Raw genomic sequence first — 19,238 nt, forward strand, 5'->3', positions numbered from 1 at the left:
GGCGGTCGAAGCCACTGCCGGCGCGGGGGGGGGGGAGGAGCGCGCTGCAGAAGCCCGTGTCCCCCGCCCCGCTCCGGCGGGGACTCGCCGCCAGGAAGCCGGCACCCCTCGACGAAGCCCGTTCGGCGTTATTGGTCTCGCCTTTCTCCGCGTGCGCTTGGGCCTCCGCAGCCCGGGCCGCGCCTTCCCGCGTTCAGCCGTTCCCTCCTCTCCTCAGGGGCCGAAGCCGGAGTGCGAACATAGAGACCGGAGCCCAGGCGATAGGACGCGCCCGTCCCCGCTCTGCTTCGCTGGAAGGGGCCGGGCTACTCGGAACCCGAAAAGCAGCAGCAGCAGCAGCCCTGAGGCGAGAGGGCAGCTCTTTTTTTCCCCAGAAAGTGGCAACCCCGGTCAGATACCCGCTATTCCAAATACGTCCCCTCGTTTAAGCTCAGAAAGTATGTTTCTGTTAAAAGTAGCTTTGGCTAAAACAGACGAAACAATCACTCCTTCAAACAGAAGGGAAATGGGAGAAGTCAGAGCAGCAGAGAAGTTGATTTCTTTTTAAAACATGTATATTTAGAACTGTAACGCTTACAATTTCATTAAACAATCTTAGTACAATGTGTTTAATCTAACAGTATATTACAGAACAATGTGAAAAATGATTTAATAGCAAACCATGGAAATGGAATTAATTATATAATACCTGCAGTGTCAAAGTCACTAACTTGTTACCTTTTCCAGTCAAAGAATCCCAGCAGTCATTTGCACTAAATGATGCTTTGGGTTTTATCCAGAATAAAATGGTATGATTTCCACAGAGAAAGGGCATTCCTTCACAGAAAGAAGATGCATAACAAGAACATTTTCAGCTAGCAGGTCTATTTTATACATCTATTTAGACATACTGGGTTTTTTTTAAATAAAAAATAATAATTTAAAAAAAAATGTTTAGACCAGTGCAGGGTGCCTAATCATTTTTCAACTTAATTGCGATTCTTTTTGGAAAGAGGGTTTGGTTGGTTTTTTTTTCTTCCCCTTTATAATTTAGCAGAACCTGAGTTTAGAAAAAAACAACAACAAAGAACTTGTCTAATGAGCAGTTCCTTGCTTTAGTTTTACTGACAAATATTTCATATGGGGCAGTTTTCCTCTGTGGAGTCTGTTGACAATGCACCATTATAGATCTGCAAGTAGAAAAGGTCATTCTCACATTAAATGCACAAGTTTCAATATCAGAAGCAGGACATCAGAAGGAGTTGTAATTTTTCCAGTCACAGGTGGATTTGCAACATTCACAAAAATTACACTTTTTTTTTTTACATTTTTTTGTATTTACATTTCAGATATAAATAATGAAATTCTTTAAGTTACATGTTTTAACTTTGCTTCACAATTATTCTACATCTGCAAGCTCTCCTATATCAAACCAACCTCTTTCTTCCATCATGAATGCGGAAGTCTGGCCTCTAATCAGTAATAATTACACTAAGCCTTTATGATGAAAGGTTGACTGTTCAAGTATCACATCATACTGAAATTTTTGCCCCAATTTTTAAATTGGAGCAGCAAACCAAGCCACTTAGAAATGGTAATAAAAGAAATTAATCTGGGAACTCAATAAGCCAAATAATTTATTATTAAATTCTATCAATATCTTTCTTTGGTAAGAACTATGCAAGAGGATGACCCAACCCCCACCCCCCAAAAAATCATATAATATGTGACATCACAGTGTCTACTCTGTGAAGGAGAAAGCCTCAAAAAATTAAGGAATTTTGTTCAGTTAAGATTGTTTAAAGCAGTAGCTCTTCCATGCATCTAAGTATGTAAATGATGGAAGTTTAATACAAAATTGCAATGGCAGGAATTAACAATGATAAAACAAAAAACCACCAAACAAATAGAAAAGCAAAAAGCAACTATTACACCAGTGAATGTGCTGTTGTATGCTTTGTTGTGTTTCTGGCACATGTGTGGAAAAGCCTGTAAATGACATAAAAATCCAAGATTTGGATAATTAGATCATTGAACTCTAAATTGTAAAATATATAAGGAAGCATGAAACAAATCTCTCACCTGCCAGACAAAAATAAAGAAGTGGTCCAAATATTTGGATATTTTGTTTTTGTTGCCCTGTGTTGTGATGCAGGATGTGACCGAAGGGAGAAAACCCAATAGCTTACACAAAACATACTAAAGTGGCAATATAAACTAGCTGACACAAGCTTCACTGTACATTTAAATTGATACAATTGTCTGGTGCTTCCATGGCCAGTACACGTTGAATGCCATAGGTCTCCTTAGAGTTAGAATGTTACAACAAAGACTAATCAGGTCATAATTCTTTAAAGTGCTTTCATATCCAGTTTCTAATGGGTTTTGTTTTCTTTGTTTCCATACCGAGTTGTCACGTGATATTGACTTCCAGAACATGGTCGTCCTTGCTGGGAATGACAAGTATTTGCATACCCGTGCTGCAGTTGAAGACCTGACCAGATGAAAAGGATTGCAGACGGGGCATTGGCAAACCTTTGTGTTCCCCACTAGCTGCAGAATGCAAGCTACCTCTGCTCCTTATGCTGCTGCTCTCAGCTTGATCATCCACATTCTTGTCCACAGAGAGGTTATCATTTTCAATCCAGCTATCTGTTTAAAACAAAAACCCACAGTTTTATTCTATGGAGTGATTAAACAAACTAAAAGTTATTTCAGAGCTCAGACACACAGTCAATTTACCACATGTTAACAGTTAACTGATCATCTCTGCTGAGGTAACAGACTGCACGCTTTTGGCCAGCAGCAGATGTAACAGAGTGAGTTATATTGACTTCTACAGAAAATTTAAGTAGCATTACCTCACATTTGTCACAGGCTAGAAGGGTGCACATTGGCAGTTCCTGGAGCTCTGCTGACAAATGGTTGTATGAGTGAATTCTCACTACAGCTCTGGGACTACTCAACAGTACAGATAAATACTCTAGGTGGCTGTGGTAATTTAAACTCTTCATCTAATCTGGTTTATGTGTCACAGATTTTCAGTTCTTTTATTCCGTACTTAATCCTTTCAAAAACTGGGGAAAAACTTCAAAGCTAATGAAGACACAGTAGATGTGCATTTTACAGACAACAAAACCGCAGGATTAGAGGGTTATCAAACAGTTTTCACTTGACTATAAATCCAGTGACAACTAATTTGCACAATAATCTTTAAAGGAAATATAAGAAAACAATGCATTTATTATTCCTCCTCACAGATTAAGGCTGCAACCAGAATTCAAAGTTCCCATTACAGCAACATTTTGTAAGTTTCAAATCAGAACTGTGAGCGAAGGTAAGTAACAGACACCTATGAGTACTTGGTCAATACACTTCCTCGCCTTGCTTTTCTCTTTACACAAGAACACAGGAGAAACAGGATCATTTCTGTAAGCAGCCATGTAGTCAAGATAGCTTTACCAGCATCAAGTTGCATGGAGTGAGCAGAATGGTGAGGGAGGTATTTAAACAATCTGACATCAGGAAAAGGTAGATATCCAGCAAACAGCGGCATCACTTCCATGTGGACTTTGTGAGTTGCTCGAGCTGCTACAGGCATAGATATCACTCCAGAACTTTTTCCACAGACTGCCCAGTTACTACTGTTGTCAACAACTATAAGAATAAAGAACAAACACTATAAAGATCTTTTCTGAAAAATGACAAACCCTCAGTATAGTTTCAGAGTATTTTTAAAAACAGTATTTTAGCAACATCTAAAAGCCCACCAGCTTCTACGTGTGAAGAGCTGTGCAAGGTAGAATAACAGCCCTACACAAAAGGGACCATAATTGGGATTCAAGCAAGTATCCATTCAGTCTGAACAGCATTTATATTCCACTTGAAGAGAGCTTAATGAGAAGAAAATAAAATACTCTCAGTCTAGCAAAATGAAAACTGCTTTACTGAGCAGCCATACTCACAATACAAGAATATATGCCATAGAAAAGTCTGGCAGATGTCGTTATCAAGACAAAACTGGGGAATTTTGTCAATATCCTTAAGAAAAATATTCTTACCTTCATACATGAGTTTTGTTGTGCAATATCCATCTGATTCTGTTAATGCTTCATCTCTGTCAACCTCTGAGAGGTCAACAAGTCGGGTGATTGACACCTCTAAGGAGCAGAGTGAACCTGTTTTACAATACTCTGACCCCAATGGTGGAAAAATCTCAGTTTTCACATGATACAATGTCTGTCAGGAAGAAAACAGTGCTGTTATCAAGAAAAAAGGGGCGTTTTACTTGTGTTTAAACTGAACTGGACAACTGATACAGTACAAACTTAATTTTACATTTACCATCCATTAAACCTTTTTAATGCAAGATTCAGTTCTAAGTAATGTTCACTTCATTATCTTGCTCAGTTTGAGAAAATAAGCACACCATTTTCCCCTCCACTTATGCTTTAACTCAGCCTTTCAATGCTCCTAAATGGATACCAGCCTTCATATTGTCCAAACAAACTTTTACTAGTTTCTTGGCTCCTCACTTTCCAGACACATCACTCAAATTTTGAGTAATACAGAAGAACTACTTCATCACTCTTACCATCACAGGCCCCAGAATAATGGTACTCACATTATCAAAGAGCTAATTTTTAATTACTACAAAATTAAATTTCTATCCCCCCCCCCCCAATGTTTAAATGCAGTTAGTTCTCTTTAAAAACTCCAGAAAGATGCTGATACAGGTGCCAACAAATGCTAGTGACATGCCAGTAGGTAAACAAATACCTAAAATATTGTTCAATGTCACTTTGTAATAAGCTGGTAGAAAACATAGCAACATTGGAAACAGACAAAAGGATTTAACCAAATGAGAGTCTTCTCATGTTGCTACTTTTTACCCAAGCATCAGAAAGGGTAACACAAGACTGAATTTAGAGATGAGATTGAATAATGGTGATAGAATTCCTTTAATAGGAAGTTATATCTAGCCTATACACTTCCTAGCTGATCAAAGGAATAAAAAGTTTGTCCATAAAGGGAAAGAAGAAACATTTAGGCTAATGGCCTACAAAACCCTAAATATTGCATTAGAGCAGCTCATCTCAAGCACTACAATAACCAACTCAAATGCTTTCAATAGCAAAGATCTTTTGGAAATTGCAATTTGCTTCGGAGAGCGCAGTCTTAAGCCAGCAGAGAAAAAGCAGCTCAGTAACCTAAGGACAGTTTCCATGGCACAAGCCCAGAAAGGCAAAAACACAGAAAAACAATGAAACAAGATCAAGGACACTTGAGCAAGTGTTACATCTCCCCTTCGCCCCCTCCCCATTCCAGTGGCAAGTATAGGATTCCACCATGTCATTCTAGGCTTCAGTTCTATCGTTCAACAAACTGGCTTTCCAATGATTCTAAGTAGGTATCGATCTCATTATGTAAACAGAAGTTTTCTAATGTATTTTTTTTACTTTCCCTTTCCATATATTAGGAAACCGTATTCAGTTAACATATGCTATACTTAGAAGAGTACTTACAAAAAAATTTTCCACTTGGAATTCATAAGTGAACGGCTTCAGGGTAAAAGACTGTTCTTCAGAGGTAGCTGGACAAAAGCTGACTGAAAACAGGCACTGCAAGGAGAGAGGAAGCTCTTTTGTCCACTTCAATTCCCATACAAAGAATATTGATTGCTTACTGTATATGACCTGAAAGAGAATGTTTGTAGTATTAGCTCCTTCCTTCCTGTGAGAAAGAAGCAGAAATGCACATACATATGTTTGTCTGTTCTGGCATTAGTATAGTTTATAAAAACAAATTACCTGTTAAGTGTTAAATAAATCATTAGGGAAAATATGCAACCAAAATAACTAATAGTGAATTTTTTTTTAACAACGCACATCTAATTAAAAGGAGGGATACGTTTCACTGTCAGAACCAATGTTTCAGAAGGGAACATTTCACATTCAAGTATGTGTGAAAAATGTTTTATTCAGAAGTCAAATTTAATAAAAATATTAATAATGTAAAGTATACACTTTTCCTAGGCACCAAGAATGGCCAATTTAGTATTGTGTTCAGACAAGGCTGAAAGAAACTTCAAGGGGACTGTTTTGCAACTTAACTAGTTTACAGCTGTACTTAATTTGAAAACAGTCTCTACCTGATTTTTTTTTCCTAAAACCTAATGACAAACTGCAGCTATATGATGAACAAATTAAATGTTAACGGTGATATTAGCAATACTACATTTGTATAGCTGTTGTTCAAGCAGGTATGTGGTGCTTTGCATGAGACAAATGGACAAGTCTGAAAACTTACCTAATAATCTTTGCAAGTTTTAGAATTTAATCTCAGATCTACAGGTGTAAATGCCTTCTAAAGCATCTTTAAGAATCAAAGCTACTCAGAGGACTCCAAAGGTCTAACCTAACATCAACTATCAGCCTTACTTACTACAAAAAAACCTATGTGCGGAAGTGCTAATAATTTTACTAACAAGAACTTTTGTCTAGCTATCCTGCCAATGAGTTCATAAACCACCAAGTGAATCTTTACCTGTTGAGATTCAGGGTTCAGAGGTACCAGCTGCAAATCTGTACAGTCAGCAGAATTTTTTAGGCTGTTGTCTGAAAGCTGGAAACAGAGTTCTGACAAGTTCTGTACACAGACTTGCACGTATTTCCTGAAAAACATGACACAGTTTGTTCAACAGAAGTTGAATAGTTACATTGAAAGTGTGTAAGATTGTTTTCAAAGTGCACAGCTCAAGCAAAAACAGAATGGCAGGTATATTTGTTTCTTTCGATCTTTTCTTCAATACTTATGAGTCTGTAGAAACAAGACTGTAAAACATCTTCTTTCATATTAAATGAAAACAAGTAACTACACAGAAATAGGCTAGCTTGGTTTATCTTTTGGTCTTATTTCCAAAATAACTGAAACCACAAATTTGTCTTATTGTTGTGAAAGAACACTAGAGGAAATACACAGCTTTCCGTTGGCAGTTTGTGCAAGATAACAAAAGCCTAACTTTAAAAAAAAAAAAAAAAAGGCTGCTATAAATATTACTTATGAAACTCCAGTTTTATATTTTGTAAGAAGAAAGAAACAATAAATACTTAATGAGTACATTACCGTTTGCCAGCTGACAATAAGGAATGCTTGGCATTAAAAGGTATGCAGAATGTTAATGCAATAATAGTGGAGTAAATTGACCAAGGACAATCAATGGTTACCTAAAGGAAAAAAGGAACAAAGTTCTTATTTGTAATGGTCTTTGGCATAACGATTTTGCTTTTCTTCTCATTTCTAAGCAAAACTTTTCTCAGCAAGTGTCTACATCTAGTGCATTCAGAAGGGGAAAAAGGAAAAAAAGAAAATTTTAAGAGATCAGTATGTCAAAAATTAATCTGACAAAACATTAGGTTTTTGTTTTCCTGTGAGTGGGATACAAAATCTTGAAGAAGCTTTTCCTGTGGAAACTGACATACCCAGTTCTGAAGACTAGAAATAAAGGAAGGGGAATAGAAGAAATAAAAGATAAAAGGACACTAACAATACCAATAGCATCTTACTACAATAATCTGGTAAAAGGTCAATATCAAATAAATTGCTATACGATCTATTACTGACATGTCTTTATAGTACTTTAATATATTAAATACAAGCTCAAAATATTTTTAAAAAATGTATTTAATGTATATTTGTTTTAACTTGAAGCAGCACACTTAACTGAAGAATTTCTACTGAAGTGAATGCTGCCATTCTTCCATTTATAAAGCATATACATATAAAAACATATTTTTAAATGCAGAGAGGCAAAAAAAAAAATATCTTTTATCACATCATATTTTAGCAATGCTAGGCTATAGCTATCCCTTTTTACCTGACTCTTCACATACAAGAATACATGGCAGCACACTTGGTCAATTTTACAAGGAGTAACACTGTGAAAGGTGATGGTTTCAAGATCATTTTGCTGTCACAGCTGAAGAGCTTCTTTCCGTACTACTTATTTTATTCGCCCTTCATAATGAAAATTAAGAGGAAAAGTTACCTCCAACTAAATAAGGTGACAGCCTGAAACACTACAGTGTTAAGTACCTCAACACAGCATACAGATTCTTTGCAAGTGGAAGAAATATCTTTCCTATGAGTTAGAAGGGAGAATTTAAAGACCACCATGCCACCTTTCACAAAGACACCAGTATACTTCATCCTATACAAACTGCAAGTGTTAGAACATTAAAACTCAGATTACTAGACAGTGGAACAGTTGGCAATATAGTAAACATAGTGTCTATTTCTGTTTATATTTATGTTTTCTTTACATTTATAACATTTGCTATGATTTTTGCTTGTACATCTTTCAAGGGAAAATTAGTTAAATGCAAGCAGGTTCCCCCCTCCATCACCACCACTTCTATTTTGTGAACTGCACGCCCCTGTGATCAAATAGATTTTGTAATAAAAACATTAAATTACATCTTACTTTTTGGTCAACAGTAGCCATGCAGTTGTCCTGTTTCTGCTTCTCTTTGTTTTTTCTGTGAACTTCTTTATTTGTAGTATTTTCTTTCTCCACTGCAGATTCTGTGGCTGATGGCAAATACATGACTTCTAGTTCAAATTCAATCACATGATATGCAGGAGCTACTGGCAAACTGATGCTTGTGATCTTTTCAGAAGACTGAATCCTTAATGATGATTCTGAGATCTTTTCTATAGTTGTATAGAATGGGGGAAAAAAGTAGTTTTAAAACAACACATTCATCCCTTCCCAATTTCCATTTTAATCTGTAATTAAATAATGAATCTAGCCTAAAAAGCTAAGTGTCATAGAAAAATACATGGTGCCATAACCATTTCCTAGCAAGACCTCCATGTCTGCAAAAACAGCAACAAGAAACCATGTTATATAACTCCATGGTAACCTCTTCAAATGAGCTATAATCCACACATCTTAAATACCACTGCTGTTCACGCTTCCCAGTAATAACGCTCCATCCTTCTTAAAGTGCAGGAAGGTAACCATCACATTCCATGCAGTAGTCCCTTCCACGGTTCAAGAAAGAACTAAGATGACAATTTGATAACAAGCTTCAAACTAGCTAAAGAGCTACTTTAGTGCATCATATGACACCTATTGAAGTTTTTACAATGTCCTGCACCTCCTTAGTCTCAAAATTTCACTTCAAGCAAACTTACAGCTCATTGAACACACATGCAGCAGTATTCTTAGTCACCGTTCATCATCTATCTTTAAAATACTACACATGGGATGCCTCTGTATAATCTATTTTAATCTTAATTTCATCAAGTCTATTAAGACTGTTCTTCCCATTTATGTAAATGTTGCTTGTGTTTGAGCAACTGAGGAGACTATACAGTACTTATGCTCAGAAAAAAGGAACTAGGATGTCATCTGTTTAAATGAAATACCGGCCAAATGAAATGTTCCATTTACACAGAGCACTATGTAAAAACCTACTTACAGCTACTTCACAATACAAATGGTCTAGTCAAAACAGAGCCTGCATAGTAATTTGAAAAAAGACAGCATCAGTGTTCTTAATACTGTAAGTACAGGTTTACTTCAGGATTATTGAATTGTCAGCCATTTAAAGATTATTAATTTTTACTTCATCGCTTACCTCTGGTGTTAGAATAGATCACTGCCTTGCTCTCTGGATGGTACAGAATAGGCATGGCATCCGCATTACTGAGCTGCAAAGCATCCCCATTCTTCATGGTGTAGTGACCAGTAGTCACCGTGAATTTCACCTTCTGGGGAATGCCAGCCAAAAGGCTATCTGAAGAAGAGAGCAGAAATTGTTAACAGATTCCAGTACTTATCAGTAGACCTACTTATCAATATATTGCTAACAAACCTTAGCACTGCTAAGGTTTGTTAGCAATATTCCCAGACAATGTGGCACATGTTAGGGTAATTTAAAAGTGTGGGGTTTTGGTTATGCAACACATTAAACCTAGTTCAGATACATCGTTGTGGAGAAACCGGTTGTTTCAACTTGAGTCACCAAAACCACTGTTTCTTGGATGGCTTAGAGTAGCTGGCTCACATACTGTGTAGCTCTGGCAGCACAGAATTCAGTGAAATACAATAGTCCCAGAGAATTTACTAAGATTTTTGTTAAATTATCCAGGTTGTAGACAGCTTTAAATTTTTGCACCGACAATGCCAGTCATGCCCGCATGCTGTATTTACATAATCAAGGTAACAAGAATGCCAATATGCACACAGATTTTCAAGTATCTGAATCACAACCATCAATTTCATAGGGGTAGTTAATTTGCTTAATGCCCAATACACCTGTCCTACATTTGCCACACACCGCAACCCCTGTAACTGGAATGATAGCACAACATGCATATGAACTCCTCAACTACCTCAGTAAATAGCCTGAAAACAAAATCACTATTAACTTCCATTTATAAACTTTAATAAACCCTACAAGTAATGCTCAGCTATCCGTGAAACCAATGGATGAATTCAGTATTAAATTTTTAACAAGTTTGTATTATCACCTCTAGTAGAGAATCCCAGTTCTTACACATTTCTCGTAAATACCAAAGAGACTGCAGTGTCACAGAACTAACCAATAAGGAGCTCAGACAATTACAAATTTAAATATTCACTTCTCCTAATCAGTGTGGCAGCTCAAATCATACCTGATATTTAAGTGACACTACACATTCAAATTCACGTTCAAAAGTGACACTACATGTTTCAGAGCCAAGCACTGGAATTAGTTATTGAAGACCAGCCATCATTGACAAAGCATACTTGATGGATAATTTGAAAAGTGAGAATTTATTTTAGACTCAAAATTAAGAGTAAGGCAAAAAAAAAAAAAAAAAAAAAAATCTGAGTAACATTCAAGTCAGAAAATGCTTTAACTAGTCCCACAAGAGTACAACAGAAATCATCAAAACAACTTCAGCACAGCAACTGTACCTACCAGTCATCGGTTCCACTTTTAGCTGGGGCTCCTGAGAATATACATCATACTGCACAATTGGGTAAATATGAAGAAGGACAAACTGTACTTTTCCCACTGAAGTGCACAGTTGCCTGAGCGTGTATGTCCCAGGTTCTTTGGCCTTTGAAGAAAACATTTGAATGGATTTTTCAATTTAGGAAATACTGCTAGAACATACCGTCTACTAAAGAACAGCATGTTTTCAGCTTATTTTTATCAGATATTTTGCATTTGTAAATTAAAATGACAGACTTGTTCTCAGAGTAAGTGACAAGATTTTCACAAAGGAGCACCTTTTGCCCCATTAAGACAGAAGCTCTAGAGTGCTGGCCAATTCAAGAAAAAAAACATTGTAAGTAACAAGTACCAATAATCAGAATTCTAATATAGTAGCTATGCTGTCACATTGTTATTTTGGGGTGCTTTTTGTCTTGTTTGTTGGTTGTTTTTTTTCACCCCCCTCCAAGTGCCACATACATTAAAATATGATTATATTTATTAAGTACTAAAATGATATTTAGCAAGCAGTGAAGTGCTTATTTGGCTAACATTCATAAAATCCTACAACATTTATATAAGGCACAACTTTCCGCTCAAGCTATCGATTTCACACACTCCCCCCACCCCTATGTGAATGCTTACAAAAAAGTAATACATACATATTTAATTTCAAACTCTTCCCTTACACTGAATAATGGGATTCTGGATGTTTTTTGATATCTTTATAAAAAGCAAATCTCCAACATCTGCTAGTATATTTATTCTTGATTCTATTTGCTCTTAGCTACTACTGCTAGGAAATGGGGAATGTTTTCTTTTTCCAATGTAATACATAAATATTGATGCTGGGTATAACTAAAACTAAAGATTAAGATTAGGAGTTATGAAGAAAGGCTGTAACAACATTCAAACCTCACTTACACAGTTATTTACAAAGTAAATCCTGACTAAAATTCAATATTATGCTTTTTGACATTAAAGTCACTAAACTTTATCCCTTGAATACTTTATAAACAGAAAAACATTAGTAAAGTTTTTCATAATATATACGTACTTTAAACCTCAACATGGGATGGGAATATCGGTCTGAAGAATTTAGATAATGCTTTCTGATCTCATTTACAGCCTCAAAAAATACACTGGAAGATTGCTATCAGCATAAATAATGCTAATCATCAGTCTATGATCTACAGAAAGAATCAAACTCCCTCTGCATCTTAGAAGCACAGTCATTCTTCTTTCTGCAAAAGTAGTCCAATTAAGCATTACTGTAAGAAAATTTAGAAAACTGTCAGCAGTTTCCATCCCCCGGCCAGCTATGTAATCCAGTAGCAGTGACGCAGTATACTACTACAATGATAACAGATTTTTAGTAAAGAGTTTGTAAATACTGCAGCTCAAATCCAGAGAAGCATTCATCACATTATGTAGTAATACACTGTCAAGATTGTAACATATTCAGATTTTCCCTTTAAGGACAGATAAGTCATGCTTTGACAACTGTATAAAGATAAGTAGGATTCACACTGAGCAGTCTTCCCATGCAAAGTTCTTTCAAGAAAGAAAGGTTGGGAAAATAGAAGAGTTATAAGCATAAGGCTGTCCATCCTCCAATAGCCACCAGAAGCTATGATGCAGAACAAGGCAAATTTAAAGCAGAGCTGTATCTAGCTTTACATCCATATCTCTTCTTCCATGGTTTCAGACTGCTTCCTGGCCCCACTAAGCCAAAATCCCTGCTCAGAACAGTCTCTAACAGCTTTCTTCTAGTAAGGCTCCTTCACCTGAAATCCAGTTCTACATACATGTTAATTTATTTTACAGAAAACTACATTTGCAGCCACCAAGACCTCTGACATCTCCAAATACTACTAACTTGTCCCAATCGTTTGAAAGATTGAGAAACCTAAAAAATTAGGTCAGTAGGGAGTTCAGATGACATTATTGCCTTTTCACATTGTATCATCAGGGACTTGAACTCAACTTCCATCTTGAGATACCTGCTATCCACACAGGTTCCACAATGTGCGTGTGCACACATACCAAGCACATCTCTCTAGTGCTTTCTGTCCCAGCGCTGGAAGAACGGAAAAAGCAGAGTATGTAAGCCTATAGAAAGCTTCACTCTAAACAAAACTTTACAACAAGACAGAAATTAAAAATAAGAAAAAAAAGAAAGGAGAAAGTTAAAGTCTCAGGTGGAGCACCTAAAATTTGCTAAGAATGCTACAGAAACCTCCTGGTCAGCTGTGTCTAGCTATCAATTTTTAGTCTTCAAAACATGATAGGCAGATTCTTATTTCAAAGACAGTTTTAAAAACGGACCAAAGCTAATTTAAACCAATTGGAAAATGGCAAAGCTAGCAGGCATATATACCATATGTGACTGAAAAATGCTTTCTCTCTTCATAGTATCCATACCCTTTCCAATATACAGGCTGGATAACACTCAGAAAATGAAGCAGCTCTGAAACACCTGTTGCATTCCTCATTGGGCTGCCCCATCTTTTGTTAATCATTCAGATGCTGCACTGAATTTCTCAGCATCTTCACTCAAATTTTCCCTACTCTGATGTTTCTTACTGTAGCATTGAACTCTACTAAATATTTCCCTATGAAGGGTTACAGAGGTGGGGAGGGAGATAGAAGGTGTTTAAAGAAACCCAAAGAACAGAACAATGTGATAATTGAGGTGAGAAGCTCCTGTTCCTGGAATGCCAAACACATGGTAAAGTCTCACTTTTGAAAATGCTTGGCATTTCACTTCCTAGGACTAAGTCGGCAAGTAAATGCCTTTCCCCATTTCATTAAAACAAGCAAACAAACCACAGATCAGCAAAGTACAAGGCCACAGAATGAGTGGCAGTTTAAAACAAACAAACAAAAAACCCCAAAAACCCAAACCCTGAACAAACAAAAACCAAAACCCACCACCACAACCGACCAATAGGCTTGGTACTCAAGGCCTGCCGATTTCCAGGTACTATGCATCTAGTAGCAATGCATTATGAACAGAAGTGATAAGCACCACTGTCCTTAAATATTTTAGCAATTACTGGGAGTACTTAGCTTGCCAGGGGAAGAATGGAAAGATAAAAAGGATTACTCCAAGTATTAAGCTGACTTAGAGTGCATGTATAAGTTGGGAATTGAGGGAGTTACATATACAACACTATATGGCAGATGCAGGACTGTAATACATTTTCTGAGGGTGGCATTTAGATGGTGACACCCTATTTTCACAGCTGTTTGCTCATGCAGATTTAGGCTTCCTGTAGCAGAGAATCCTTATGTTCCTGTCTTCTCATTCCTTATGTGATTAGGACACATAATGGGTGCAATTTTAATTCAGACATCTTCTAAATTCAAATATTTGAAGCTGACCTTAACTTTGTCATGCTTCTTGCAGGTAGGTTTACTACATCCACCAAGTGAAAAAATATTCTACCACCCTCCACAGTGAAGAACAGGCTATCAAGCAAATTTAACCACACAATCACTTAACTAAGGGCTAGAAAATGCATTCCTATCAAAATTTTTAAACTTCATTCTCAATAAGCTCAGCAGCACAGGCAGACTTCATGAACAGTACATCACCTTCTATATGAATTTATCAGTTTAATTTTTGGCAGCAATAATCAAGATGTTTAAAGTAAGTTTTGGAAGGCTGACTCAAATGACTGCAAATATGAGAGTCACCTGTACATTTTGGCACAAACACAACAGCCTTCTTTCAAGGGCAGTTAAGGTCTAGAACAACAAAAAGCAAGCCACAAGGGGAATGGCATCACCCAAGCTGTAACAGGAAGCAATACAGGCACCACTTGCCAGCACTGTGCTCTTCCTCAGCCAGTGCTTTTTAGTTCTTCTTTCATGAGTGCTACATTCACTCAACTATAAAAACATACCTGAGTATTGAATGTTATTTTATTGACCCCTGGTTCCAGTATTAAGTTGCTGCATTTCAACACATGAGCCCCATCTTCTAAAGTCACCCCTGAGGGCAGATCCAGCGAACTGCTGCTCTCTTGCCTTCGTAGTAGCATGTGCACATTTTTGCATATAATTCCCGCTGTGTTCAAAGAGTTATCTGAGGGACTCCGTTCATACATTTCATACAGCTCCAGTGCCGGCAAGTTGTTTCTTGAGAAAGGAAAGCCTGCAACTTCATTTGGAAAGCTGATAACACCATTGGAAGTTTTGTGCTTAGTGAGCCACTCAGCTGTTTTTCTGTAACTATTTTTTTCAATGCTGAAGTGAACATGGATGGCAACCTGATCCACTTGGACAGGGATGGGCATTTGGCTCAGCAAAGTCAACTCAATAGACAACTTTCCACCCACATGGACAACAGCATTTGGAGGGTCAAAATGGAGAGTTTTCAACTGCGCAAAGGAGTGCATAGGCAATATGACCTTTTGACCTGGAAAGATAGAAACAGGGATTTTATTCTTCTCCAGCACTAGTGGAGATCAGCAAATCTTTTCTCCTAAAAACTTAACTCCTAGAATTTAATGGATCAACAACTTTTCACAATGAATCCTTTCACAACAAATCAATACTTCCACATTTTAGTTTTATCTTGCATAGAAATGAGACTTACTTGTTTTCTAACAGTTACATCTACTACAATTTTAGTACTCAGGCTATTAAGGACAGCTAAACTAAGAGATAGTGTCTAAACAGAAGTTTAGCATTTCACTACTACATAAAGTACTCTAGACGAACACAGTAGCATAAAGTGACAAACTTCCCAGAGTGTATAAATCAAGAGCAAGTACAAGTTTAAGAAACTAATGATTGGACTGGTGCCTTGAGCCATCAGCTTTACCATACAAGGGTTTTTCATTCTTTTTTCTAGATTCCAAAAACCAACACTGAGGCAGTACCAAAATTTAATTAAGAAGCAAGTCTAAAATAACATATTACTTATGGTACATCCATTCATCAAGAAAAACTTCTGCATAAAAATGAACAGTCTTCAGATCTACAGGTAGTATCCCGTATGAATTTGAATTATGATTAATATCTGAGGACAAGGTATTACTGAAGCAGCAAGAAGAATAAAGAGAAGAGGAGGGACAGTCAAAATAATAAGCTGCAAGTGGATGGGTACAGATCTAACATCAAAACCAAAGTAGTATCAACACAGAGCTGCCATCTGCATTCCAGCAATGTAGAGAGAAAGATAAGTTAGGAACTGAAAAAACCCAACACAAGATAAATTATGAGCTGTCAAAGCAGAGAAACAGATAAGTGAAGGAAAAAAAAAAGACTTCCCAGTATTCACAATGAAAATGTTAGTTAGCCTTTCATCTTTGACTATTCTTAATTATTACAGAAGTTTTATAAATGTTCTGGAGATGACAAGAAAAGAACCATGTTGGTTCAGAAGTTATACACAAGGGAATGAAAACAATCAGAAAAAGCCTTCCAATCTACTTTTAGGGAAAGATCAGATTAGAGCAGCTTAAGTATTAAACCTTAAGTTTTGAGTAAGTATTTTTCAGTATTAAGACTTACCTTGGTTCTCTGCTTGGTGATTGGCAAAATCTAGTATTTCTTGGCAAAAGCTTTTGCGTTCATCTTCTGTTAAGTGATTATCACCAGCTAAAAGGCTGCTTGTTTGAAGATAACTAACAAAGTTAAGGAAACATGAGGTAGAAACCTACAACATTCAGAAATTTGACTGAAAACGAGACAGTTCAAGTACTGCTTTTCTAATCTTTTAATACAAGACCTGCTTTTATCATCACCACACTCTTCTATTAGAAAAGAAACAATGGAAGATTTACTATAATCCAAGAATATTGCAGAATCTCTACTTTTTGCAGACCAACTAAAATATGATCCATTATTAATCTGTGCAATCTTCTCCCATAAAGATTAGTGAGCATAGAAAATTCATTATTTGACAATAAATGCAGCATGCAAGTTAAAGACCCAGTGTGTTGCATTACACTGCCCAACATGTAGAACTAACTTAAGTATTTGATTATATTCCAATTTACTTGGCTGAGAATCTGCCAGCTGTTACAGCATCATCTACCATAACTAAGTCATAAGACATTCTTTATACTTCTGAGTGCTGGGGATACAAATGCTCATTTAAGTATTTAGCTAAGACTGCGATATTACTGGCTCAGATTCTTTAAGAGCATTTGCACTGAAGCAGAAAAAATTAAGAGTATTCGAAAGCAATGTAAGAATTTTCAAAGGAGGCAGACATTTACAATTTCTAAGCCTAGTTCTTAAAAAAAAAAAAAGCCAAACAAAGAACAAAACCAAAAGCTCAAGTGATTTTCAGCTACACTAAGATTCCTAGTACTGTCACTTAGAGACTAAAATATGAGCTTCTTAGGCAAACAAAACAAAACAAAAACCCAACAATTTTTTTAAATGCTAAAAGAACCATTAAAAAAAAAAGCTGTCTTTCCTTGCAATTTCCACAGGAACTGTCCTATAGGAAGTACTCTGTTCAGCTGACCACCCCAGTTTGGAACACCTAGAGGAATTCCACTTATAACTATGGCACTAATGAAAGCAGCACCCTTCCCCCCCAAACGCCAAAAAATAATGAAAATTTGCCATTTTGCTATAATACATCAACAGTTCAGGTAGAACCAAGTTACTTAATTTAGCTACCAAATCTAGACAACAACACATGGGGCTAAAATGAAAAGCAGAATTCAAATTGTGCTGTTTCTAAAGCCAAAAAGAATATAACAAAACACCCAAGGCCAGTCCCCACACACACCCCTCTCATCTTTAAAGTAGGAACAGCACAGCAACACAGACAGATTTAATATTTAAACAAATACAGTTGCAGCGGATAGAGTTGGTGTGTGAAAATAATGCAGAGTACCAAAATGAAGAATTTGAAGCCTGTCAAACATTAGGATTGGGCCAAATCATTCTGTCAAAGTATTACTTAGCATTTTAGTGGCATTTACAGAGAATATTTCATTCACACATTGAAGACTGAGCTTTTACACAACTTAAAAGCGAACAACTCCCACTCCCCTTCTGAAGCAGAGATCAAAGCCAGAAATCAAAAATAAATAATAGCAAAAAATACTAAAATACCACACACCACACCAAAGCCACAAGATTTTCACCTTCCAAGCCGCTGTTTTAACTTTTTCTAGAAGTCACCATGACAAATACCAGAGGAGTCCTTGTCAGGGCAGATACAGGAAAAAGGTAGTAGCAGTTATAGAAAGCAAGCCCAGAAATTAAGCTCCTTAATATAGGAAGACACTATAATGCTACATTTACCAAAAGAAAAAATAGTATCACATAAAAAAACTTCCATAATGAAGTACAAACGGAATCATAAAAAACCTCTATGGTATCTGCTAAACTAATGAGAAACTTCACACTACCCATGTTGCACCACTCTCTAGAGCCTAGACATATTTAAAATGGAGAGCAGCAACCATATGCGAAAGGTTTTAAGTGAACCAGATGTTAAAAAAATAAAAATGAAAAAAATAAACAGCAACGATGGAAACAAATAACTCAGCTGTCTGATGTTTGGCAGTCTGTACTGTTAAATAAATTTTAGAGATACATCAGAAAAATAATCAGAAGTATCATTTTCTCCAGTCTTGATTTTTCTGGCTCCGCCTTTTAGAGGATACTTTTCTATTTGCCCAAGGTGTTTCTGACATTCAGCTAACTGTTTTCTTGTATGTGTGACGAGCAATGCCCAGCCCTCTGCAAGGTAAGTTTTCAGTGCTCCTTGAAGATAGATTTCTGCCTTCTGTGGACCTTTCTTCCTCCTTTAAAAATAAGGAAATGAGTACAGAGTGACATAAGAACCTTTGCAGCCATGAAAACTCTCTACACATTTTTAAAAAAAGTGGTGATGGGAGAGGAACACTGCATATGAATGCAGAACAAGATGCAGTGAACCATTATGCTCTTTGTTTTGCTGGTAACAGATCAACATATTGGCCCACCTTTAAGCGGTTCACTTAAGCAAGCAGAACTGCAATTAGTGTAAATATACCATGTCAATGAAAGGCTTCATATACAGATCTATCCCAAGTCAGAGCAAGTGAGGTGAAGCTACCTCCCACAAATGCGACAAAAGCCATCTTAAGCTTCTGACAGTTAACTAAAAGCATGCTTACTCAACAATTTTAAAGCAGGAAAATGCTTTAATGAAAATATAATTTTATCACTACACAGTAGCTCCATGGTAGTCTTTAAACCTAACATTATTCCCTCAGGTGAAAGTTTAAGTTAATTTAGGAGAAT

General features: G+C 36.7%; 1 protein-coding gene across 1 annotated transcript in view; it reads right to left on the minus strand.

Moving 5' to 3' along the window:
- Positions 1-536: 536 nt before the first annotated feature.
- TRAPPC10 (trafficking protein particle complex subunit 10) overlaps positions 537-19,238 on the minus strand; it is a 43,154-nt gene continuing 24,452 nt past the window's right edge. The window contains exons 12-23 of the mRNA XM_069785012.1: positions 18,617-18,757; positions 16,497-16,609; positions 14,882-15,396; positions 10,953-11,094; positions 9,624-9,782; positions 8,462-8,691; positions 7,105-7,205; positions 6,526-6,652; positions 5,505-5,675; positions 4,041-4,218; positions 3,442-3,636; positions 537-2,631 (exon numbers count right to left, since the gene is read on the minus strand). Coding sequence (XP_069641113.1) covers positions 2,393-2,631; positions 3,442-3,636; positions 4,041-4,218; positions 5,505-5,675; positions 6,526-6,652; positions 7,105-7,205; positions 8,462-8,691; positions 9,624-9,782; positions 10,953-11,094; positions 14,882-15,396; positions 16,497-16,609; positions 18,617-18,757 — 2,311 coding nt within the window. The 3' untranslated portion in view covers positions 537-2,392. The remainder of the gene's footprint in view (positions 2,632-3,441; positions 3,637-4,040; positions 4,219-5,504; positions 5,676-6,525; positions 6,653-7,104; positions 7,206-8,461; positions 8,692-9,623; positions 9,783-10,952; positions 11,095-14,881; positions 15,397-16,496; positions 16,610-18,616; positions 18,758-19,238) is intronic.

This window comes from Haliaeetus albicilla, chromosome 6, assembly GCF_947461875.1.
Source record: "Haliaeetus albicilla chromosome 6, bHalAlb1.1, whole genome shotgun sequence".
In the NCBI taxonomy this organism is placed as follows: domain Eukaryota; kingdom Metazoa; phylum Chordata; class Aves; order Accipitriformes; family Accipitridae; genus Haliaeetus; species Haliaeetus albicilla.